A 27209-nucleotide genomic window follows, 5' to 3' on the forward strand; every position below is an offset into this window, starting at 1 on the left:
TTGAGCGGTTTTATACAGTATAATGTATACATTGATATTTAAATTGATCTTATTTAATTAATTGTTTTTAGCTCTTTATATTCTGCCAAGCCAGCTTTTAATTATTTATTGTTTGTAAAAGTAGAGCAATAAAATACATTTTGCTCTCTATTGTACTATTTTACCCACTTCTTGTTTGTTTTTGACAAAGCACCTGGAAATATTTTGCATCTGTCACTACTGGAATCGCCGCAGGTAAAAAAACACTTTGCAACCAATCCATACATTTGAGGAAATAATATCAATGGATTATGCCACCAGTCTATTGGGCATGTCACTAGTAAACTACAGATTTTGAATGTTAGTTACTCCAATCTACATTTATAACAAAAAATAACTGCTGAAATATTCAAAGATATTTCCTTAACCTTAATTTCTAATAGATAATAAAATCCTAACTAACAATACAGCAAGTCACTGATGTTGAGCTGTTGCAATATTAAACACAAATATACCTATCGTCTATGACCAGTTCAGCAGGGGAACAGAATGCTGATTATGCTACAAAAAAGGAATAATCCAGTCTCTGATAAATCAGTAACCTAAGTAAGATTTCTCAACAACAGTTCTGTATGTTTTCCACAAAAGATAAATTTGAGATATGAAGCTATAGAAAATTCCAATACATCTGATTGGTAGGAAAGAGACAAAGCTCTCGCTGTTACTTGCAGTTCAAATTTCAATCCATTATTCAGCCCTTCCAGCTGGTAACTAAATACAGAGCTGAACTTTAAACCAATTTACATCAATCACAGCTCTCTTGAAGTGCTTAAGCACAATGCCAAACAATAGGTACATTTAGCACTGCTTTTGGGGAATTATGCCAGGCTGCTGATAAATCACAGCCTGTATTAAAATGTGCACCATGTTCTGAACAGTCGTCCTACAAACCAAACTGGAATATGTTGGCGCCTTAAAAAAAGCTGTAGCCAAAAATATTTCTCCTTTGCACTTTTTTTTGTCAAAGAAATACATTTATCTACTGTAAGCAACAGAACTTTGTTATTCTGCTCAGAAATTAACATATTCTTTTAGATATGAAAAAATTACAAAATTGACGTCATAGACTTGGGGCAGATTTATCAAAGGTCGAGGTGAATTTTTGAATGAAAAATATTCGGATTTCAAGCTATTTTTTGTGTACTTCGACTAGGGATTAGTCCAAATTCGATTTGAATTTGAAAAAAATGTGAATATCAAAATTTATCATGTACTGTCTCTTTAAAAATTCAACTTCGACCATTCGCCATCTAAAACTTGCCAAGTTGCTGTTTTAGCCTATGGGGGACCTCCTGGAACCTATTTGGAGTCAAATGGTGGACTTTGAAAGTCGAAGTTTTTTTTGTGTAAAAACGTTGAATCAAATTGATCGAATGCGCTATTACTTCGATTCGTGCAATTCGAATTCGACCTATTCGATCGAAAACTGACCTATTCGACAAAAAAAACGGCTTCATTTCAGTTGGTACTGAGGTACTGAGGTACTGACAATACGGACCACTCTTCTACTGCAAACTGCTCCAGTTCAACCAGAAGAATGCCGTCTCCCAACTGCAATTTTCAGATCTTTCCACAAGGGTTCAATGAGATTTAGACTTCAGAACAGTCCAGCATTTAGTCCTTAAAGGGGTTGTTCACCTTTAAATTAACTTTTAGTATGATGTAGACAGCAAGGTTCTGAGACAATTTGCATTGATTTTAATTTTTTATTATTTGTGGTTTTTGAGTTATTTCGCTTTTTATTCAGCAGCTCTCCAGTTTTCAATTTCAGCAATCTGGTTGATAGGGTCCAAATTACCCTAGCAACATTGCATTAAATTAAACAAGAGTCTGGAATATGAATAGAAAAGGCCTGAATAGAAAGATGCGTAATAAAAAGTAACAATAACTATACATTTTTAGCCTGCCAGAGCATTTGTTCTTTAGATGGGGTCGGTGGTCAAAGGTGGAAAGAATCAGAAGAAGATCAGCAGTGGGGCTTTCCAGGGTGTCCTATACATAAAATGAAGTAGCAGTGGATGGTACATATTGAAACTGTTGTATCTTATGTTTGAAGGTCACCAAGAATTCATCTAGCAGTTGATCGGAGTTCCTTCACCACAATATGAACTATACTTCTATGGTTTTTTTGATCAGTTCTTACATCCAGGGAGCATATCTTCTGCCTCTTTTGAACCAACTCAGATTGCTGACCCCCCTCTAAATATGCAAAGAATTGTATGTTTTTCCCCAAGTGAGTGATGTGTTTTACTAAATTATAATTCAAATCTAGGCCCATTCAATGTTACTGATCTTGGGTTTTATAGTTTTTCTATAGCCTAAATAAATTTGTTAGATTATAACCTTTTTTTGAATCACTATCCGGTGGGAATTTATAAATGTTATTAAAATTTCTCATACAGAGACCTTGTTGACCTTGTATAAAAGAAAAAAAAAACCCTGCTAAAATGTCTAAACCTTATATGGGATGCTATTATTAATTCAACCAAAGGCATCATGGAAACTAATACCATACCCGTGCAGTTAAGATGCTTGAGAGATGGAGGCACACAATGATGACCCAGAGTATTTAAAAGGTTTAGCCTTGACTGACTTTTTTAGGTTTTATATGCTTCTCATCACAGATACATGAAATGCTGATGAAGTATTGCATTGACACCAAAAAAGTTAAATATCAGCACAATATTTGGCCTTCTGTGTTCCACTGATATTGACTCTCTTTTCCTTAAACTCTCCTGCCAGTAAATTCTTTTATAAGAACTCATCTTGGGCCAGTCACCTTGTGGGCAAAGGAAATGTGTGACAAAAGGGTCATCTAAATTGGTTACAACTAATAGCATGGCACATTAGTAACAAATGCCTCCCCATCATCCACCAAGGGAAGATTCACTTTTGTTTGAGCACAACATGGGTAGAGCTATTCTAAGGCATTTTGCAATTTAATTCAAATTCTTATTTTGCACTGCCTGTCTGCAGCTCTAAGGCTATGTGGTTGCTGGAGCTTAACCATGCTAGCAACTACACAGTGTTTTGGAAGACAAATATTAAACTGTATAAATATTATGTAAAGCCCAAACCAAAGTTAATTAACAAAAATTAAGAAGAAGAATAAAATTGAGGCCATGTTATTTTTCAGATGCTTTGGTTAGTAACTGTAAAGATCAGATAGTTGCAGACTGGAAACAAGCAGAATGCTAATAAAAACAATGATCACTGCTGCAACCTAAAGTTGCACACAATTAGGGCCTAAGGCAACAACACATTGGGGAATTAAAAATGAAGCCAACATTCATAAAAAAAATCACGTGTCAAGCCCATAAGAGCTTGCAGTTTGTATATGTACAAAGAACGTGGCTATTGGGGGGAAGTGAACACTCAGGCATGGACCTAATAAAGGTAGATTTTGCAACAAAATGATGGTAAAGCTCATGTTATGCCCTTAGGTGTATGCTAACCCTTAAGTTCAAGAAGACAAACAAAATGAGGGCATTCCTTGGGCAAACAATGCTTAACCACAACTGAAATAATTGAGGAGGGTCAGTGACCCTGAATGAAATATGAGCACCATTTATTAAAAAAGTTTCTGCAGGCGTTGGGCTTTTTTTTCCCAACATTGTCAAATAGGGAATTAAAACAACATAAATCTCAGAAATTCAATAATTCTCATTTTGTAGAGTTTTTATTGAAACGCTACATATGAATGTAAAGTTATTTGCTTCCTACTTCAGGCTTACAATCTAAGGCCTGATTTTATCACATACAGAATGCTGGAAAGGATTAATAATATCTGCTCTGTTAGAGCTACTAATTGTTTTCCATGTGAATTTGCAGACATGCAGTTAATGTTCAGCACAACATATTGGGATAGACTATCTAGCACTGACAGTTTTGTCTAACTGCACATTTGTAATAATTAACCTGAGTTAGCTGCCATATTGGTTGATGAGGAGTTCTACATGTCCCTCCACTGACCAAATTATAATGGGAAAATGCAGGACTACTTGCTTTGATTTTACAAGCAATAAATTATTAAATTAGTTATGGACATGAGTTTACATTATTTGTCTCAACAAAAAAAGCCATATAATTAATCTATTGCTTGAAGAATGTCTATATCGGCTTTTAACAAAGTTTAAAGACTATGGTATATGCAGCGACTGGTAGTGGTTATGAAACACTAGTGGGTAGCCCATGACCCTGAGTTAATTACTTGAAAATGTATCAGTGCCTGTTTTCATGCAATGTTGATGGGTAGGAGGCAACCGGAGGCATTTAGGATTACAATTAATAAAAAGTGATATTCTGCAGGCTTCAAGTAACGACAATGAAAAATCTATATGCCATAGTGTTCGAATATGCAATAACAATCACTGAATCCCAATTTTTGGGAAGTTTAATCCAATATAATTTCTGATCACCAAACAAGAGCATGTGCACTGAAAGCCAGTCTGTTCTTTACATGTCCCTGGTTAGTATTGCCACCAGAGAGCCAGGGCAGAAAAAGTAAGGGCCAGACATGGCAGCTGCCAAATCCACAGCACAGTTTTTATTTCTGGAGTCTCTATTGGTGGAGATGGAAAGACAGGATTGGTGGGTTTATGGGCCTATAAATAATAAGGGGGTTACAACTCCTATACTGGGAATTGTAGTTTATATATCTAAATTTAAATAGGAATATTATAAATTACAAGGCAGGGGCTCCTTTTATGATAATGTTTATTGTATTTGAGCTACAATGAAACCTCAGTCTAACATTTCCTGCATTTTTACAGTTTTTTTGAGGTACTAACAACATATATTGCCTTTCCATGGTTTAAAATTTTTCTGGATTCTAAACCATTTTTTTCTGGACCCCTGAAAAACATAAAATGGGGGCTCTACTGTATTTTGGCAAAAACCCTGAGAAAAGTAAAAAGGGAAAGAAAGTGAATGTTGGACTCACCAAGAAAAAGCATTTACTATTTAACTAAAGGAATCCAGGGAGCATGGAATAATTGTCAACTTATGAACATGCATAAAATCATGCATTAAGCTCATTTACCTGCAGCATGAGAACCACAGTCTTCACCACATTCCACTGCGATTTCCTTCCATCCACGATAACTGTGAACCCTCTGGCTTTGCACTTCTCACTAGAAACAGAAATACAGAAATGTATCCAGGGTCAGCCAATAATGCCTAAATCACAGAGGTCAAACTGAGTCATGGTCCTAAATTGTTGCCCTATAATTGGGTATTGTGTGCCATATGCCTAAATTCATGTCTTGCATTTTAAGTAATAGATGTAATATGCTGAATAAGAGAGGAAACTGACCCTAAAATACTTGCAGTTGTTAAACCTGGCACAAACCATGCACACATCTTTCCAGGAATAGTGAGTCAAAAATAAGGATATACTTGGACATTACAGACAGCTGGCAACTATTACAGGGCATGTAGAACAGAACAACTGAATTAGCAGCTTTGATGGCAGGGCGACTGCTTTCATATGCATTGTATTCATGGGGGGGTACTTAGTAGTCCCCCCTCCCTCCTCCAGCCTACCATTCCCTAATTTTCTCATGTTTAAATCAGACGAAAGATTGATTATTCTGGATCCATAGCCAAATTAGCTTATACAGGTATGGGATCCATTATCCAAAACCCACTATCCAGAATGCTCAGACTTATGGAAAGGCTGTCTCCCATAGACTCCATTTTATCAAAATAATTCAACATTTTTTAAAAGGATTTCCTTTTTCTCTGTAATAATAAAACAGTACCTTGTACTTGATCAAACTAAGATATAATTAATCCTTACTGAAAGCAGAACCGCCTATTGGATTATTTTATATTTACATGATTTTCTATTAGACTTATGGTATGAAGATCCAAATTATGGAAAGATCAGTTATCCAGAAAGCCCCAGGTTCCAAGCATTCTGGATAACAGGTCCCATACCTGTATAGAGCACAAATCTGAATGATTGGACCCTCAGAGGGTACCAGATATGCAACTGGACATATAACTTTCAAGACAGGATTCATTGATAAAGTGCAACAATAGGCCTGCCCAGAGAATTAAAATACAAGTCTGCAAATGCAACCAATTAGACAAGACCCTGAAGACCTAAGGTGGACATAAGCCTACTTCTTCCAGGTTCATTAGGTAATAGGTAAACTAGATAAGGTGCCTGTTGACTATTCACATAACTGCCACCGCCAAACCAAACTGCTTTCCTGTATTCCATCTCTTCTATATCTGTAATTTCCCTACTTAAAACAGACATTCATCGGAAGCCATTAACTCTTTTTTGCTATACAACACAACTTCCCTTTCCTACGGTCTACAGTTTTTAGTGGGGTTAGTAACTGAGGGCTTAAGGCTCTTTCACTTGTCGCTACTTATGACATCCACTTTAACAGGGTAAGAAAAACTGTAGGCTGATTATTTTTAATGAGCTCTTTATGATGATGGTTATAAGTGATAAAGCAAATGTGTGCCCAAATATAAAAGCTTGGTTTTCCAATTATGTCTGAATTTTTATTTCCTTAGTGAGCATGGGCAGGGTTGCTGGCACAAGGGCAGCCAAGTATAGGAAAGCACCATAAAGTTCCAACTTTTTTGTCAAAACTTTTTGTAGCTTTAAGTATTGTCTTAAACTAATCTCAAAACAATGCTGCAAATTTTCACAGTGGCTGGACTATTTGTTTACATACAAAGGAGTCTGGACAACTCCATCACAAAAAATGTGCTTCAAGATCCCGAAGTTAACACATTGTTCTTAATTAAACTGAACAATGTCTAACGTGAAAGGGAGCAGGGAATATTCATCTATGGTAATAAGGAGTCATGTCTGCTTTCCAGCTGCTATTGTTTTATATTCCAAGCAGGTCTGTAAATAGAACAACTCGTTCAGGGCTGTTTCAGGCACCATCTGTACTACATTGTCCTGACTCAAGGCTCATAAAACAGGGAATTGCTACAAGGTACAGCATATATAAAGCAGATACAGAGTTTTTATATATATATATATATATATATATATATATATATATATATATATATATATATATATATATATATATATATATATATATATATATATATATATATATATATATATATATATATATAGTGGTAGAGTGACTAGGAAAACGTGGAAAAAGGTCACTCTAGCCTTTAATTTCTCCCCAGGTACTGAGATAGGCTCCAGGAAGGGAGTTATTAAAGAGAGAATCAGTGCTCTGTTTAAAGACTTTAGTAGCCAGGGACTCCATTCCGCAGATCCAGTCCAGAGATTGGAGTTCACCTTCCACAGGAAAGCTGTCCTGTGGAAAGACTATTTAAAGTTAATTAGAATGGGAGAGTGTGTCTCTCAGCAGGACACAGAAGGTATGAGACCTGGCTATGTTAGGAACTCCCAGAGGAGCTGGGAGTGCCGCCTGATACTGCATGAAGCAGAGGGAGCCTGTGACCCTGACAAAGTTGTGCCAGGAGGCTGAACAATCACCACCAGGAAGGAGTCCTGTGAGTACAGGGGTGAGCCACAACATTGTTTTGTTTGCTGGTAGTCCACAAGGGGCCCAGTCTAGTCAGGGACTGCTCCAAAGTTTTAAGGTTGTGCCCAGTGGGCTAGATTTTATTTTATGATTTGTTTGTATGATACATTGGTCACCCCTGTGTCTGTGGATAATGGACGGTTTAAGTTTGTTTAAAAGGGGAAAATAAACTGCTGTTTTCCTTGAAGAAGCTGTGTGTCCCTGTCTTTATGCTCCTTTGTCCTATGCTGCCTGCCCACCATTAACTAATTCCCCCAAAAGTTACGTGTTCAAGCCGCCAGCTTGCCACAATATATTATATTTCTAGGACATATACAAATGTGCTGTTGATGGAATTATCTGGTATTTTGCTACAGCTCCCCGATGCATTTAATTTACTTCTAGGAGGTAAAAGGACTAACTAATGGGTCCCATGCAGAACCTTGTCCATTTGTCCAGATATGCTGTTTCCCCCACTATTCACTGCTTTCAGTATTGCCTATACAGTACTCTCCCTACATGAGCTGCATTTTTCAATACAGGTTATGGAAGTAGAGGGCGATGCAGTTTCAGAAAGCAAAATTGTACTTACCGTAAATTTCACTGAAAATAATTAGGAGTGATTCAATTTATTGCACAGTATATAGTCAGGATTTCTATGTGAACCAGAAAGAGTGTTTAACCTTACAAATGGGCTGAAGGAGTGCTTACCTTTCTGGCTCTCAACGAGTTAATACAAATACATTATTGCACTAAATTTGGACAGCAACTGGGTACTAAATCATTACAGTTGTACTGTCAACTGCTGATCCAAAAAAACACCTAACAGTTCTACCCAAATATGGAATTTTTGGGGGAATTTGAGTTTGCTGAGAAAGCAATAGTTAAAGTTAGATTACAAGAGGGGGAAGATGGATATTAAACAGGATTTATAAAATGATGACAGTGTCCAAGTCTATTTAAATTCTGCACTTTCTCAGTAGGGCCCTGCCAAAGACCTAGACTCAATTTATATGAGAAAGTAAAAAAAAAGGGGGGGGGGGTTTGGAAAAACGAGTGGTGTCAAAAACATGTGAATATGTTTGTACCTATTTGTTGCCCATATATGGTAATAAAGAAAAACATAAGAACAAAATTGCATTGGTCTGTTTTTTCCAATTTCATAATTTATTATAGTCTTCCCATTTGTCCCATAATGCAGAAGGTGGGCAGGTGCTATTTGAACAGCGGACAATTGCTTCCTCAAATACACAGCCTGGGGATGAAGACAAAGAATGGATACGTATGTGCAAATTACATAACTTTCCAGTAACGCTGTCCGATCAACATCTGCCCGACTTTAGGCCACATATTAATCGGGGAAGCCAGCTGGAGAGCCCCACTCACAGGCCAATAAGCTGCCGACTCTGGTCTGTCGCCAGCTTTTATCAGTCCGTGTATGGTCACCTTAAAGGACCAGTGTCCTTTGTTACGAAAAAAAAAACCCACCAAGACAGTTTTAACTTTTAAATTGCAAAGCTTTTATTAAGAAATTACTTACCGATTCTCTATATGCGCTCCTCTTTAGAAACGGCAACAGGGTGACGATCCATTGAGCTGCGCTCGATTTCTCCTCCCTGCCTTCTATAGGTGATAGCCAGGGAGGAGAAATCGAGCACCGCACAGAAGCAGAGAATTGGTAAGTAATTTCTTCATAAAAGCTTTGCAATTTAAAAGTTAAAACTGTCTTGGTGGGTTTTTTTTTTCGTTACAAAGAAACATAATAAAAATAATTTAAACATTAATTCAACCCAATATGATTGCTTTGGCTCCAACAAGGATTAATTATATCTTAGCTGGGATGAAGTACAAGGTACTGTTTTATTATTACAAAAAAAAGGAAGTCATTTTTGAAAATTTTAAATATTTGATAGAAATGAAATATAATGGGTGGGTGGCCATCCTGCAATTTGGAGCTTTCTGGATAACAGGTCTCCAAATAAGGGATCCTATTCCTGTATGTATATATGCACACACACCATATATACACTATAAACATAACCAAAAGTTCAAAGTAGTTAATTCATGTTATTCATGTGAAAGTCACCTTGGGATGCTGAGCAAGTAATCCAGGGTAACACTTAGCTCATCCATACTGGTCTGGTCCGAGCACAGTGGGATTGTCAGAATGAGGCCACTTCTTCTGTCCTTTCCTCCTAGTAAAGAAAGAAAATTGTTAATTGCAGGAAAGTGCCCTTTTCATTCTGCAACCCAAGGAACATAAATTCAGCCTTTACAGCAAGATATAAAAGGAAAGAACAGCTAAGCTTAAAGTTGCACTTAACGTGGAATCTTTAAACCAATCAGAAATTTTTATCAAACAACTCCCATTCTCTCCTAAGAAAAGTGATGCTTGCAGAGTAAAATTACTTACTAAGCTGAAAAATTACATTTTAAAATATCTTACATTTGGTCATATTATGGAAACCCTTAAGATTGCATCAGTAGCTTCTGCTCTACAGCTGGCTGGGTAAATTATGCAATATTAACATCATGCCATGTTGCTAGGGAACTTTGCCTTCTTATTTTTACTTATTATTACTACAGAACAGTAAACTATGTATGATTTCTTACTAAATAGCTATGGTATTGGATACAGAACTACAGTACAAAGCTGCACGTGGATACCAGTTCCAAGGAATACTAATGCTAATTAACTATTCTGCTTTGTTCATGAAGAATTAAAGGAGGCATTTTGGGTATAAAAAATAAATAAATAAAAAAGGAATTTGCTTAAAAAAATAGTAGTATTTTGGGTTGATTTATTGAAAATTTCTGCAAAAACCCTGCTAGTCGTGCCCATCTGATCCTCCTCCTGCTGCTGCCTCCTTTTCGAGTCTGAGCAGGGGAAGCCGGCGGCACTGTAGAATGGGAGCCAATCAGCAGCTAGGCTGACCCATAGGGAGCGCCAATAAAGGGGCTGTTTTTAAAGATAATTTTAAAAGAACCGTTCAGTGTGAAAATAAAAACTGGATAAATAGATAGCCTGTCTAGAATAAAAAATCTTTCTAATATCATTAGTTAGCCACAAATGCAGTGTATAAAGTGACTGGATGTATAACATAATAGCCAGAACACTACTTCCTGCTTTTAACTCTCAGTTAGTCAGTGACTTTAAAGGGGGCCACGTGGGACATAAGTGTTCAGTGAGTTGGCAATTGATCCTTAGCATTCAGCTCAGATTCAAAAGCAAAGTTATGACCCATGTGCTCCCCCTCAAATCACTGATTGGTCACTGCCTGGTAACCAGTGGAAACCAAGAGAGCTGAAAAGCAGGAAGTAGTGTTCTGGCCATTATGTTAGACATCCAGTCACTACAGCCGTTACACATTACATGGCTACCTAACTATATTACATACATTTTTTATTTTGTACAGCCTATTTACCCAGTTTTTATTTTCTATACTGAACAATGCCTTTAATCCCCAAATAAAGACAGCCACAAATATAGTACTCATTATTTCCTACAAAATGAAGAGTTTTTCCCATTTAGCTTATGTCTTTAAAGTAGCGGTTTTTCTGCTTGAAACTTAACATTACATGATATATTCCGATTTTTTTTTGTTACTATTACTCTTTACTATTATTTTTTTTTTCATTTCTGACAACTGATATATCACATTTTTTTTAAAAAAATTGGGGAAGAACTCAGTATAATGAAAAAAGAAAGCAGCAATCTAAACTTATTTGTAAATGTAAGTCTCTATCTGTCTATTACCATTCTTCCCTCTTTTTTTCCATTGCAACATTTTATCAGTAGACAGCCGTCTTCTAGCCAAGACTAGGGATAAATTCAAAATTTTACCACACACCTGGTCACTTACAAAAAAATTGCTCAGCCAACAGAACTCTTTAGTTGCCCTTTGGGAGGATGCCATCAAAATGGCCTCTGACACAATACACATTTTGTAAATTATAGCAAAGGATTCTGGGAGAAGTAGCAACACCAGCAGGTGCTTTGCTACATTGGAAAGTAAATTGCCTTCTTTATCAATAGCAGATAAATAATGTCAGATTTTTGAGCCCAGAGCACCATAAACAACTCATGAAAAAAATAGCAGGTGCAATTAAAAAAGTGAGAAAAGAAATGTGGCACCAAGCCACAGAGTGGAGAGCAGCCACACAGCAGTTCGTGCCAGCTGTCATGCTTTTGTAATGTTGCGAATTTCATTCCATAAAGCTGAGCAGACTCTTGGATGGGTTACATTGAGCTTTGCATGCTGCCTTTATGCTCATGTATCTGCACAATGTTCCTAAAGGAGTGTTTCCAGACATCCTAGATCACATTTTATCAGCAATGCAATGTCCAACGGGTGTATACAAATTCATTTGAAGGGGTTATCCATAAGAAAGAAAAGCAATTCAATATATACGGTTACCTAAAGCTTTATAACATCTAAACATGATGCTTTCCAATAAAGTAAAGAGCCTGCACCTTGTCTCATCATGCCAAAGCATTTATGCTCTTTGCAAGCTGCAATGTCATCATGAGCAGTCATTAAAAAAATTACTGTACATTAAAGTCTAGAATAAAGGTAATTACTTAGTATAACTTTTTCAGCAGTAGCCACAGGACTGAAACAGAGCAGCACCAGACTCTGATTTCTACAGCTGTTAACATGGCAGTGAAGTTGGTTCCTGTTTCTTGCTAAAAATGGTCAGCTTACGTTTCCCCTGTCCCAGGGGGAGTGGACTCGCCCATAAAGAATAATAATGCCTAAGGCTCTCTGTAGCCTTAATAACACAACCCATTGACCTGATGAATGGGCCTCCCCCAAAACACTGTGGTTTTGGCATAATAAAAAGTTAGGGGTGTATCCCCTTTGTGTGCCAGTAGCCTTTCTTCTTTATATTTAGCTTTAATACATTGCATAGGTTTCCTTCTGTGTCTCAGAGGCTAATCCCTCCTATGACTAGTCACTAGAAAGCCCAAGAAATACCACAGAGCATGATGCATTATCACAAGTGCACTGGATTATTTTTAGCCCAGTTATTCAAATATTTTAGATACAAATGGCCTTTGAACACAACAACGTTATCACATTTAGTCAGCTCTCTTGAATAATTTGGCTCCTGACAGACATTTCTTACAAAACCCCTTTTGGGTCTAAATGGGAAAGCACAAAGTTAACGAAGAACAATTCCCAGCAACTCATCATAAAAGAGACTTGAGCATCACTATATATTACATGTGTTTTAATCCATAATAACCCTTAGTTACTTATTGGACTCTTTATTTCAACAACAAGCTAACACTTCCAGTGCTATAATAGGTTAGACAAAAAACGTAGAACCTGTGTCCATCTCTAACCTACCAAAAGGAACATTTGTCAAACCAGAATTTGTTACTAACCAACATGTAAGGTGCAGGTATACTTTCTTTTCTTGAAGTCAGGAATGGCCACCCACCCTTAATGGGGGCAATATGAACAACCTGACCCATGGTATAAACCCAACAGGTCCCATTAGTTTTGGCAAATTACCGTTCACTGAGCTATACTGAACAGTAGCAAATATTGATTTCTCATAGCCCCAGTAATAGCCGTGCCCTCTACAAATTCTCCGCCTGCACCCCCCATATGATGGATGCCCCTAAAGGCCACGTCAGCAGCTTATAGGCCCGTGTAGAGATACCCACAGGCTTTCTGGAACAAAATCTTGCTGAAAGCCATGCTCCACCCTGCCTGCAACATCCATGTGTTCATGCCATGATTTTAACGCTACAATTCTAATTAATTTGGATTTTAACCTCACACTCGTCTCATGCATCCAGCGAAAACGGCAGGCTGTCAGTGTGCATTTGATGACTCTTCCGAAAGTCGGCCAGATGCCGATAGGTCAGGTTAGAAAATCCCGTCAGATCACATTGTTTCGTTGATGCGGTGCCGCCATCCGTTTGGCCTTCCTTCTGGCCCTCGATCGGATCAACCCGATATCGCCCACTTCAATGTGGGCATATCGGGAACGAGTGGATCTCCCTATGCATGGCCACCTTAAGATGCACATGAGTAAAGGACAGATAAAAAGTAGCACCCACATATTCTGCAGTGGTTTACAGAGATTATACAATATTCTTATGAATACCTGCTCAAGTAAAACTTACATTCTATGGTCTCTATCACTTTCTCACTAGTGTTGCACAGGCTGCCCTGAATACAACAGGTTCGGGGTGGCGCAATGCTCTTCCAGAGGGTCACAGACATGTGGACTTTGTCCTTGGCCCCACCCCTTCCGCTTTCTACACCATCTGATGGCTGTCGCCTATTTATATACTGGCGCCAGTCCAAACCAGTAGCATCAGATAGGGGCAGGTCAGCTGCAGGTATATAAGTAAGGGTGGTGCTGGTTTAGCAACTCATGATTAGTTATGCAGGGAATTAAGTGCTTCATGTTTACATTTCCGTCTTTCATTGGATCTAGGGATGCACCGAATCCATTATTTTGGATTCGGCCAAATACCGAACCAAATCCTAATTTGCATATGCAAATTAGAGGTGAGAAGGGGAAAACATTTTTTACTTCCTTGTTTTGTGACAAAAAAAAGTCATGTGATTTCCCTCCCGCCCATAATTTGCATATGCAAATTAGGATTCGGATTCAGTTGGGCCTGGCAGAAGGATTCGGCCGAAACCAAATCCTGCTGAAAAAGGCAGAATCCTGCCCAAATCCCAAACTGAATCCTGGATTCGGTGCAACCCTAATTGGATCCATGCGTATATTCAAGAACACTGCCCAAGTTAAAGTGAAAATGCACATGAATATGACCCTTGTAAAAAGTCAGCACCAAGCATCATTCCATCTCATAGTTACAAAAACACCCCATACCCACAGTGCTTGAAATGAAGTACAGTCCCACAAGCTTTATCGCTAACAGCCTATGTCCAGATTTCCCTGCAATTACATGTCTCTGCCATAAGCCACTAAGCCAGCCATCCTTGAACAAGGGCAAATGCTCTGAAATTGAGCAGCTGTTGCAACTTGCCCGAGAACTTTGTTCAAAACAACAAAATACTTCCTGCATACTTATATAATTCCTTGCAACATTAAAAGCTCCATAACTGACAATGATATTTATATATATGGCCTCCAGTAATACTGCCATGCATCATAAGCGTTTATGCGCACTTGACAATTTATGTTCATTATAAACCAAATACATAGAGCTATTTGCATAGAAAATGTATTTTGTCTATTCATAAGTCATTGTAATTGTATGGCACAATGTGTATTTTGATTGCTTGATGCTTCAATATATTATGCTTCAATATGCAGGTATGGAGTCCGTTATCAGGAAACCCATTATCCAGAAAGCACAAAATTATGGGAAGGCCATCTCCCATAGACTCCATTTTAAACCAATTATTCAAATTTATAACAACGATTTCCTTTTTCTCTGTAGTAATAGAACAGTACTTTGTACTTGATCACAACCAAGATATAATTAATCCTTATTGGTAGCAAAACAATCTTATTGGGTTTGGTTAATGTTTAAATGATTTTTTAGCAGACATGGGGGCAGATTTATCAAGGGTCGAAGTGAATTTGAGGGAATTTTCAAAGTAAAAAAATTCGAAAGTAATTTTTTGGATACTTTGATCCATCGAATAGGATATTACGACTTCGAATTTACTTTGAATTCGATTTGAAGTAAAATAGTTTGAATATTCGACCATTCGATAATCTAAATACTGTCTCTTTAAAAAAACTTCGACTTCAATACTTCCCCAAATTAAAGCTGCCGAAGTGCTATATTAGCCTATGGGGACCTTCTACAGCATTTTTCCAAGTTTTTTAAAGTCGAAGTAAAATAGTTCGATCGTACGATAAAATCGTTCGAATCTTACGTTAAAATCGTTCCAATCGTTCGATTCAAAGGATTTATTTGTTCGATCAAACGATTTTACTTCGACCACAGAATACCCAAATTGGATGAAAAAAGATCGAATTCAATATTCAAAGTATTTCAATTCGATGGTCGAATTTCAAAGTATTTTTTACTTTGAAATTCAAACCCTTGAAAATCTACCCCTTAATGTATGGAGATCCAAATTACGGAAAGACCCCTTATCTGGAGAACTCCAGGTCTGGAGCAGTCTGGATAACAGGTACCATACCTTTGAATAGAAAGAAATCAAATATTCTACATTGCTCCAATTATCTAAAGCTACCTATACAGTGATCAAGAGACATGGTTTAAATTAAAATATGAAATCCAGGCCATTTGAATGTAGAACAAATCCAGTGAAACCTCTAAATTAGCCGTAAGTGTCCCATATGATCCAAACAAGCAGTAATGCTACACCCCTGATTGTGACCCAGAGCAAGATTCTGTGCATCAGAGTAGCCTAAGTAGGCTAGAAACATTTGATTTGTGGCATCTTGAGATGAGTTTTAAGTTTCAGATAGACTGGGGGCCTGGTAGAATGTATCTAGGTATTGTCAAAGCAGATGATTAAGGTAGCCTAAAATGGCCAGTAAGGACGGCTAGGAGGTAAAGGTAAAAATTTGTACTCCTCTCTCACATATTGTATTATTACAGGCCGATGAGGGCTGCTGCATTCTCTTTATTTCTTACAATGTGTACTGGTTATAAGAAACTTGATAAGAACAGTACAGCATAAAATCTAGGAGACCTCAAAATAACAGGCAGATTACTGATAAATTCCACCATTAGGACTTGGAACACCTTTCCATGAGCAATAAAACATTAAGCAATTGTGTGCTGTGTGGCACAGGACAAAATAACTAGTTAGGAAAGACTATAGGGGTCATTTACACCACTGGGGGCACAAGATTACACCGCTTAGTGCTTATTTACCAGAACTTGTCCCCTTGGGGTTGTTTCTTTCTGCATGGAGAGCTAGATAAAAAACTTGCGTTAGGGCAGGCGGTAAGGACAGGGCCTCCTTCCACTCTTACCTGAATTACACTTAAGGTAAGGGCCGGTGGGGCTCATAACTGAGAATGCCTACGTGCCTCTATCCGCCTGCCCCTCACAGTCAGTACTGCATAGGAAAGGGAACCACGGGTTTCTGTGCTTAAAACGTATCACAGAAACCTGCAGCTATTTGCACAATACCTCACGCACGGACCAAAGTGCAATAATATGGTCTGGTCCTGTGGTCTTTTTTGCACTTTGCTCGATTTGTACGATTTCCGGACCTTGTGTGGAGATTCACAACATTTTTCGTCTCACGGATATCAGTCGTTTGGACGATCGGCCAGGTTAAAAGATTTCTGTCGGCTGCCAATAATATCTCTGTATGTATTGCCGAACAGACGATTTTCAGTGGGAGACTGTCACTAGCTTTTGTCGGACATAACTTTCGTACGATTGCTGTCAGGGGCAGAACATCGGCTGATCTGTTCTTTAACTACTTTATTTAAACTGAAGGTTAGTGGCAGGTCGGGAGATGGGGAAGTCCGATCGTTTGAGGATTCGAACGATCGGATCTTTGCGTCTATGGCTAGCTTTATGCCTGTGGATGATTCACCCTCTTCTGTGTGTATACAAATCACAATACAAATTGTGATGCACAATCAAAGAGGTAGTTACTAGTGGAATGACCAATCCCAATCAGCCTGTCAAAATGAAAAAAAAAAACACTTTTTAACCACAACTGCTGCACCAGCTTAAGAAGAATGGCAGGGAGCCATACTGGCATGAGTTTCTTAGCTATTTGCAAATAGGATGCCATCAGTATAACAAAGCTCTGACAGCAGTAATGAAGAATACTTCAGAACCTACAGACAGAACCAAAGGTCAGAGGTCTCCCTTGTTCACCAATGATGATGGTGGCAGAAGAGTCTAGAGGGCCACTATGTAGTCAATTACTGGTATTCAGTATTTATAAAGAGCCATTTGTAAAACAAATAGGTGTATACACTGAACATACAGATTTACATACAAAAACAACCAATAACCGATACAAGAGCTAAACTGCAACCTCCCCAAACAAGCTTACTATGTATGAAAAAAGACTAAAAATCCAATATGAAAAGCATAAAGAATCTTTTTTTTAAATGTACCTGCTCTGAAATACATTCATTACACAGATTCCTGTGTGAATCAAAATCATTCTGGTTTTGGCAAATCCCAGAGATCTTTGGTCACAGCTTCAGTTACACCCACATCCTTATTCTTTAAGATCTTTTACAGATGTTAAATTATACACATCTCTGGTACCCTAACCAAAAAAGCAACAAGAGCATGTTGCTGTTACACACTAAATAATGATGTAACATTTAATATATATATATATATATATATATATATATATATATATATATATATATATATATATATATATATATATATATATATATATATATATTTACCTATAATTAATCAATTTTATTATTTAGCCCAGGCAACTTTATGGGAAGACAATTCTGTGTCCATGCTAATACAAGCACAGTGGAACACATGAGAGACTGCAAGTGGATCGTATAAATGGCAAGAGAGGAAAACATCCAAAACAAGTGCCAAGAATTAAGAAAAACAAGTTGAAGTTCCCTGCTTTAAAGAGTTTACAATCTGAGAAATGGGAGACTTCCAGAGACGAATGAAGGCAATAAAAGTGCTAATTTGAAACAAGGATTGCTATTAAGGCTACAAACACTTTCTAGATTTACACTTTGTACACAAGAACGTTGTAGTTGCCCATATTAGAAAATAATTCCCAGGAAAATCTTGACACCAATAGATGATACATCACATAAAAACAGATTTAGGCTGATGGCAGATAGAACATTTTAACGGTTGCATGAAGTTGCTACATTTGAAACTGACATTTACAGGGAAAATATTTTCTGGGACAGCTTTCTTAAAAAAAAGGTACTGTGTCTGCATATTGAATGAAGGCTACTTAAACACATTTTACATTGTTACAAAACAGTCCTTCATGACATGTCTTCAGGTCTTGGGGCAGAGGTTCCTGAACTTTGGGGCTAGTCATCAAAATGGAGCTCAAAACAGTTTGAGGAGGGGAGCCCAAACTGAAGGCCAGTGTTATGATATATTTCTATGGGGAACCAGATCTGGTTATGGTGAGAAGGGCTAGAAGGAGCCAAAAAGCCCTTAACTAGCAATTATACGCAAACTGATGCCTTCTGGAAACAGAAGGTATTTACTTGTCTCATGCCATACACACAGCACTGCCTAGATACCAAAAATGTGAGTTTCGATTCTCCCATAAGGCATCATGGGCGGAGTCATGCAAATCACTCCTCTGTGTCCCTTTGGCCAACTATGCATCCAGAACTGCTGGTTTATAGCACAGATAAAGCCTAATGGTTCAGAGCCATATATCCAAACTTGCAGACAGCCTGTTTCAATCATGTTAGATCTCATCAGTGCAAGATATTGGAACATGGCTTCTGAGAGGTAGGACTTGGAGAGTAGCAAAATGGGCAACCAAATCTGGTTATATTGAGTGCTGAAAGGAGCAAAAAAGCCCTTAGCTAGCAATTATATGCAAAGTGGTGCCTTCTGGAATCAGAAGGTATTTACTTGTCTATATTACTATAGAATTTCTGTCTTAGGAACCACAGCAAGCCAATCTTTAATGTCTTTTTTTAAATACTTGCAACCTTGTTTTGAGCTATGCGACCAGACCAAATGTTGTCCTGGGTCAGGGGTCCCCAACCTTTCTTACCCGTGAGCTGCTTTCAAATGTAAAAAAAGTTGGGAGCAACACAAGCATGAAAATGTTCTTGGGGATGCTAAATAAGGGCTATTTGGTAGCCCCCCTCCCACATGGGCTGGCAGCCTACAGGATGCTCTTTTTGGCAGTACACTTGGTTTTTATGCAACCAAAATTTGCCTGCAATTCAAAAAAAAGCAACCGATTTGAGGCCACTGAGAGCAACACCCAAGGGGTTGGTGAGCAACATGTTGGGGAATACTATCCTAGGTAAACATTAGGTAGATGCCTTTCCCTGGGTGAATATAAACCACTGTAAATCTGGCCAAAACATGGGCAAAAGACCCACAGTGAGACCAGGAAGACTCACGCAAAAAACAAGAGTGCAGCAACTTCACTGTGGCACTCACCAGCTGCTAGAGAGACAGTGAGACAAGGGCATATAACATTAAAGGGGCCATTTGTTAACACAAGCACTTTCCACTTTGGCCTGTATAGAAATGTAGGCCGAGAATCCGCTGCCCCTCTTCAGTTGTGCTGCCTGCATCCAGCACTCGGGTGTAGGCAAATGCTGGCGATTTGGCACTGAAATGCAAGATTTTGAATTTTACACTGAAATTAGTCACACCTGCAGTGCTCAGATCATACACACAATTTGAATACACATATGTCACAGTCCTAATAGTCAGATGAAAGCAGTATATGAGGAAACAATAGGGCTCGTTTACAATCAGGAAGGCAGGTTCCAAAGCGGAAAAAAACAGACACAATCTGCTTAATTTTTTATGTATACAGGTATCCAGAAAGCTCCGAATTACGGAATGGCTGTCTCCAATAGACTCCATTTTATCCGAATAACCCAAATTTTTAAAAATGATTTCCATTTTCTCTGTACTAATAAAATAGAAGCTTGTACTTGATCCCAACTAAGATATAATTAATCCTTATTTGAAGCAAAACCAGCCTATTGGGTTTATTTAATGTTCAAATGAATTTCTAGTAAACTTAAGGCATGAAGACCCAAATTACAGAAAGATCCATTATCCGGAAAACCCCAGGTCCCGAGCATTCTGGATAACAGGTCCCATACCTGTATTGTCAAATGTATTAGGACAAGGCAGTTAGTAATTTCATTTCACATATTATAAATTGGTAATGGGCAATCACCACATGTTCTTGGGCCCACAACTGCCAGCACCACCAAATATTCTTCAGCTGCTGTGAATACTGGGAGTTTTACTTAAAGGGCAGTTTTAGTCGCCAGCGATAAAGCTCCTCTCCTGCGGGTGACTAATATTCTGCAGATGTTTCCCCACTGGCGATAATGTAAATTGCTGCTAGTAAAACATGTACAGCACTTTGTTTTTTCCAAAGTCACTCACATAGTTGCCTCGCGAACAAAGTTCGGGCATCTTCCAAAAAACGAAAATCCACATATGTTATACCACCAGCGATTTACATTATCGATGGTGGGGAAGCATTTAGAGGAGGTTAGTCACCCGAGGAGATTTATTACAGGTGACTATTCTGCAAAATTGTACCATGTCAGCTGTAAGCTGTGGTTATAGTAATAGAGGCCCCATAGGCCATATCAAGCCCCCAAAATATTATTATGGCCCAAAGTCAATTCAGCCAATACTTTTTTTCTCTGACACCATCAATTTAAAATCATTTTCTCAGTGTTTTAGAATGATAAACTCCTCCAAAAACCCTCCTTTATTATTTGTGACTCTGTTTATAAACTAACTTGAGGCTATGACCCATTGACTAGCTTCATGCCAATACCAACATAATACAGTTATAACAGGACATATACTTATAAACTGCGTTGAGAGAAACATATAAAATGCCTTCTCAATGCTGCTAGTATCTGCTGCTAGTTGAGTAGAGCAGTTTTCAAATTACTGTTCCAGCTCCTTCATTTGGCAAGAAAGATATAGCTCATAGCAAGACAGGTGCTGAGATTTGATTGGCAGTTTCCAGCAATTCTGAAGCCCCTTGTGGGTGATTTTAACCAAGGATACCCTGAGTCTCGAGTGATTTACCACTTCACAAATCATCAAACACAAATAAAATAGCTTCAAGCACACAAATGATGACATATTTTATATCCAACAGAAATCACTTCTGAATCATTGGCAGCTTTAACCCACTGAATTCTATATTGGGCCTGACACTTGGTATTATTCTGTAGCATTTGTATCAGGGAAAAGGCAAATTAACATATTTGCTGCACTATGATCATGAGATGCCTCTGGGAAACACACGGGAACAAAAGGAATACAAGTTATGAGCACTGTTTGTGTTGAAACCGCACGACGTGACATTCTTATAGACCCTGCAGTCTGCAGGAATAGGTGTCAGAGGGAATAATTGCTATGGGGGAGGGGCTAATTTCCAAACATTAATTAAATACATCTGGGGGTTTCTGCAGCTTGACTGATGGAAAATACTACACGCTTGTGTAGTGCTGGAAACATGATAATAAAACTTTCCATTTTTACCTTTAGCCAATTATCCTACAAGAAAGTCCTTAGGGAAAGAAAGCAGGGATTGTGGTTTCCTGAGTGGGTGTGCAGCCATATTTGTTCATACACATTAAAATAATGCAATATAATGGTTCAGTGTTCCTTGGGTATTATGTGCACAAAGGACTGATGAATAAAGCAAATGAACAATACAAGTGTATTCAAATTTAGTATAATATTTTATAATATTGCTTGCTGAGGAATTCAAAGTCAAAATCTTTTTATACTAGGCAAGTATTGGTTTATTAGCAAACTGTTGGCTCACAATTGTTCTCTTTGGGACGATATTCAAGATGTTTATTTAGCAGAGAGATGGAGAGCAGGAGTAAACTAAACAATGGAACCTGTACATCCTACTCTAGAGCTGCCCACATGCTTGCAGAAAAAAATGACAGGTATTTTCAAACACATAAATTTGTTTATGGCAATGCATGGTCCTCTAAACTCATGCATTGCACAAAAACACTGGCTAAATTTTCTGATGAATGAGAAAGGTGTAGAGCACTGGGTACAAGGAAGCATGGGCGGCCTGTTTCGAAAGTCATTTTAGTACTTTGGATACCAATATCAGAGTCATAGAAAAAAGTCCAATGGCACACAGGATTGATGCAAGCAAGATTGCCTTGCGGACAGCACTGATGAAAGGTATCTTTATCTTTCATTACGTTAGGGTGTATGACAGCCGAATTTGTTGTAGTTACCATATATCAGAGTGCCATGCTACCATCTTTGATCAATTTACCTAATAACAGGTGTTTAAAGGGACCCCCAAATGAATATAGTAATCACCAACCTAGGAACCCAGGCCAGTGCTTATCTTTGTTGAAAAACTTCCACGGCTTACCTTGGGTGTTGCACATACACAAGCAACTGATTTACAAATTTCAATGCTAATGGGTGAAATGACACAATTTAGACAAACACTGAAGCCAGATTAAAAGGAATGCAACTTGCTGATGATTTACTATTGCAGAGCAACTATTTTCTCCTACACTAGATATCTTGCAATTTATGGTGCATGCTATCCTGTAGGCAATCATTGTCATGTTGATATTTGGAGGGGATGCAGCACTGTGGTAAAAACAAATAAAAGGGGGGGGGGATTAAATGTTCTCATAACTAGTGAATTGCAATTGTATTCCTAAATGAGCCTTTATAAAAATGCCCCAAAAGCATTTCCACTTATCATATGTTAACTGGTCCTTCTCTCTTAATACATTTTAAAGAAACACGACCTTCTTAAGGAAGTAATTTTACATTTCCTTTCTCCACATGACAAAACGTTGATGCACAAGTGGTCACACTAAAAGTGGTAAGCTGCAGTGAATATCGTGTTTGTGAGACTCTTGAGAATTCTACTGAGTTTATGAGAAAGACACTTATTAAATGTATTTCCAAGGTAGCACTATTTGTATGATCAATGAAAAACAATGCAGCTCAGGGAAAGTTTGCTTTATCATTAGAAGAACCTGAATATTTGCAGGTATTATGAATGGGCAGGGCTCCAGCATGCTCTGAAATAATGTATTCAGCCCTATCATATTTAAAGGGGACCTGCCACCCACACATAAAAAGCTGTATAATAAAAGTCCTATTCAAATTAATTAATGAAAATATCCATACCTGTTATATGGTATTTAAATATCAAAGCTGTCGGTCATATATTCCCTGCCCCTCCTCTATGCCTTAGACAGGTCAATTACTTTCACTTGCTATTCTGCACTTCGTAGTTGTCACTACACTCCTCACATTCCCCTCCCTCGTCATCATCAAATTGTGTATTGGCATGTGTACCAGGTTCACAATTCTGGCACATAAACAAAATTGCTGCAGTCTGCTTGCTGTGCTTGTGTAATTCCAAGACTGAAGGACTTGACAAACACTATAGAAAAGAATGTGGGTGACAGGTCTTTAAGCCCTTTAAATGTCCCCAAGAACCTAACAGATATATATTCAACTACAATAAATTGAAGGAAGTGTTAGAACATGCCAAAATGCTGTCCTTAATAGTTTTGCACATGCATTACAAGAGGTTTTCAGATAAGTCAACAGATCTCTATCAGGATTCCAGATGTAATATTTTAAGCTTGTATGAATGCTTATCATTATTATTCTCATTAGAGAATTGTTGATTGTTGTTGTTTCCAAAACTTATAAACATGATCATATGATTTTTAGTATGTCATATGTTGGCTCCTAAAAATTGCCCAGCAACTTTTCATGCAACAGGTTCTTAAAGGGGTGGTTCACCTTTATGTTAACTTTAAGTATGTTATAGAAAGAAACCACAAATAAAATGAAACCCAATTGCAAATTGTCTAAGAATATCACTCTCTACATCACACTAAAAGTTCATTTAAAGGTGAACAACCCCTTTTAGGGACTTTGTTGAAGGAATGCACATTGTTGTGCGATTATGTGAGATTATGTGAGATTATGACTAGGTAATGACAACATTAATGAATTTGGAACATGCAAGGGTCCAGTGAAGAATGCTACAGCACTAGTGCAACACCTCAGCACATTAAGCAGGCAAAACAATGGTACAAAAAAACATAATACTGATAAACAAAAAAATCTGCTAGTCCCGGCGGATACTTAAAGGGATACTGTAATGTGGAAAAAAAAAATCTCAAAATGAATCAGTTAATAGTGCTGCTACAGAAGAATTCTGCACTGAAATCCATTTCTCAAAAGAGCAAACAGATTTTTTTATACTCAATTTTGAAATCTGACATGGGGCTAGACATATTGTCAATTTCCCAGCTGCCCCAAGTCATGTGACTTGTGCTCTGATAAACTTCAATCACTCTTTACTGCTGTACTGCAAATTGGAGTGATATCACCCCCCTCCCTTTTCCCCACCAGCAGCCAAACAAAAGAACAATGGGAAGGTAACCAGATAGCAGCTCCCTAACACAAGATAACAGCTGCCTGGTAGATCTAAGAACAACACTCAATAGTAAAAACCCATGTCTCACTGAGACACATTCAGTTACATTGAGATGGAAAAACAGCAGCCTGCCAGAAAGCATTTCTCTCCTAAAGTGCAGGCACAAGTCACATGACCAGGGGCAGCTGGGAAATTGACAAAATGTCTAGCCCCATGTCAGATTTCAAAATTGAATATAAAAAAATCTGTTTGCTCTTTTGCGAAATGGATTTCAGTGCAGAATTCTGCTGGAATAGCACTATTAACTGATGCGTTTTGAAAAAAAAACATGTTTTCCGATGACAGGATCCCTTTAAGTCTACTGTCCCCTGGAGAATTCTATAGCTAACATAGTATAACAGGTATACAGTTTTGGGATTCAGCCAAATACTGAACCCTTACCAAATATTCATGGAGTTTATTTTATGTTCCCCCTGTCTGTGTGGGTTTTCTTTTGAGTGCTAAGTAACAACATACAGGAAGGTTAATACTGGTAAAATTGTCCATAGTGTATGTAAACGTGTGTGTAACCTTAGTGTGTGTGAACCTTAGATTGTAAGCTTGACTGGGGCAGGCACTAATGTGAATGCAAAGAGCTGTGTAAATATGTTGGCACTATATAAATAGAATAATACCATACAATACCATATATTTGGACAATAAATGTATGTGGCAAAACAGAGGCTACAGCCACACCCAAAATTCGATTGTTAGATCATTGGTAATGCAATGACAGCAGTAGGTAGCTGTCAACAACATGTGCAGGATTTAGGAATTTTGAATTACTATTCCAAATTTTTGGGACTTGACCCCCAACCAGTTTTGATGTTGCTCTACAAGGGGCCTCAAGCCAAGTTCACATTTTTGAAGGAATAGACACAAGCCTCTTGCATACTAGTAGTGCACTTGGGGCTATGAAATAACCATCTATAGACCTTGTGGCTACCCACAGGAAATGTTTGCATGATTGTGTGCCTCCCTGACACTTTTTACATTTAAATGTGGGTCATGGGTAAAAAAAGGTTTAGGACTCGTGTGGAAGGCCAAAAGGAAACAGAAATCCAGCTGACCCTGAAAACTGTTCTAAATTTATACATTTAGTTGATACATTTCTTATCTTTGGCCTGCTGAGCAGAAGCTTTTATTAAAGGCATCTGTTGGAATTGATAGAATAGTTGCTAATATTCCAGAGATGCTGCTGAAAACTGTATCAATTAAATGTTGCAAATATATAACAGTTCCGAATCTGCACCTGAATTACTGAGCTGCCAGATTAAACACCAGAGACAGGAGCATTATACTTTATACTTAGATTTTGAAAAAATGGCAACAAATAAAAACAGAAAGTGATTAAAAAAAGTCTTTATTTCTGGGAAGCAATCTGATAACTCAACTGAAAAAAGTGTATGGAAGAAACAAACTTTAAGGAAGAAACAAACACAAAATGTATTCCTGTTCATCATTAATTAGTTCCATTACAGCAGAGTGCCCTCTAAGCCTTCAGTACTAAGGCTAATGCCACACAGGGGCTGATATTGGCGAAAAAGCACAGGACAGAATAGGCCCCAATGCTGACATTCGCTTTATTTTTCGTCTGCAATTGGAATCGCAAATCGCATGGCAGATTACAAACTAGCGCTTCAGTCCTGAAATCTGCCAGGTGCACCAGCCCAGCTAATGTCAATGTTGGGGCATATTCAACCCCCTGTGGCATTAGACTTACAGCAAATGAAACACAGTAAACATATATTACAGACTAAACTTTAGCTTTAATCCTTTCCTGTCCTTGGAAGGAACAAGACGTAGCCATTGCCACAGACCACAAGCAGTCATGTTCAGAATGCATTGAGGAAGAATAAGGATCTGCATGCACATTTACACAGTCCATATTGCTTCAGTGCCTAACTAGCCTAAATACACAAGGACCAATATGAACAAAAACGAAAGGCATTTATTTTAATGTACATGCCCGTAGAGCGGTAAATGCTATAAAATTAAAATACCATTGACCCAGGTTGCAAACCTGTGCCCCTTAGGTTTCATGTATTTAGCGGTTTTGTCCGGTAAAGTTGCCTGTGCCGTCTGAATACGGCACAGTGCACTGGATTAAGAATCGCAACCAGACATAACAATAATTAATTTTGTTTGCAAAAGCTACTTTCACACTGATGAGCAAGTTGTTAACCATGTGTAGGAGTTTACGGGTTTCCTATACCACAAGGAATATGTTAGGCAGCTAGGCTGGGTCCTTTTTCCCACAGGGTTATAAAAGGGATGTAGCCATGTTTTCCCTCTCTTTGTAGTTCACCCACTCAATGGAGGAGGTAGTGTGTAGCGGAGAGGGCCTGAGGTGGAGGTAGGCCTCATTATAGGAGCAAGCAAGTGTCATATTAGAAACTGTAACAGGTCACTATAGGAGTGACAGATAAATTCAGGAAAGTAAGTGAGCAGCCAAGGCGCCAACAAGAATTTTAGTGAAGGGTTAGCACCCTGCGGTGACAAGGCC

At 38.1% G+C, this 27209-nt stretch overlaps 1 protein-coding gene across 1 annotated transcript in view; it reads right to left on the reverse strand.

Moving 5' to 3' along the window:
- The window catches only part of sestd1.L (SEC14 and spectrin domain containing 1 L homeolog), a gene marked incomplete at its 5' end in the record, with an annotated part of 101349 nt that overhangs the window by 46756 nt on the left and 27384 nt on the right, over positions 1–27209 (reverse strand). Inside the window, 2 exon segments of the mRNA NM_001092417.1 lie at positions 5081–5171; positions 9646–9754. Of these exon segments, the coding sequence (NP_001085886.1) occupies positions 5081–5171; positions 9646–9754 (200 nt within the window).

Source organism: Xenopus laevis, chromosome 9_10L (genome assembly GCF_017654675.1).
Source record: "Xenopus laevis strain J_2021 chromosome 9_10L, Xenopus_laevis_v10.1, whole genome shotgun sequence".
NCBI lineage: Eukaryota > Metazoa > Chordata > Amphibia > Anura > Pipidae > Xenopus > Xenopus laevis.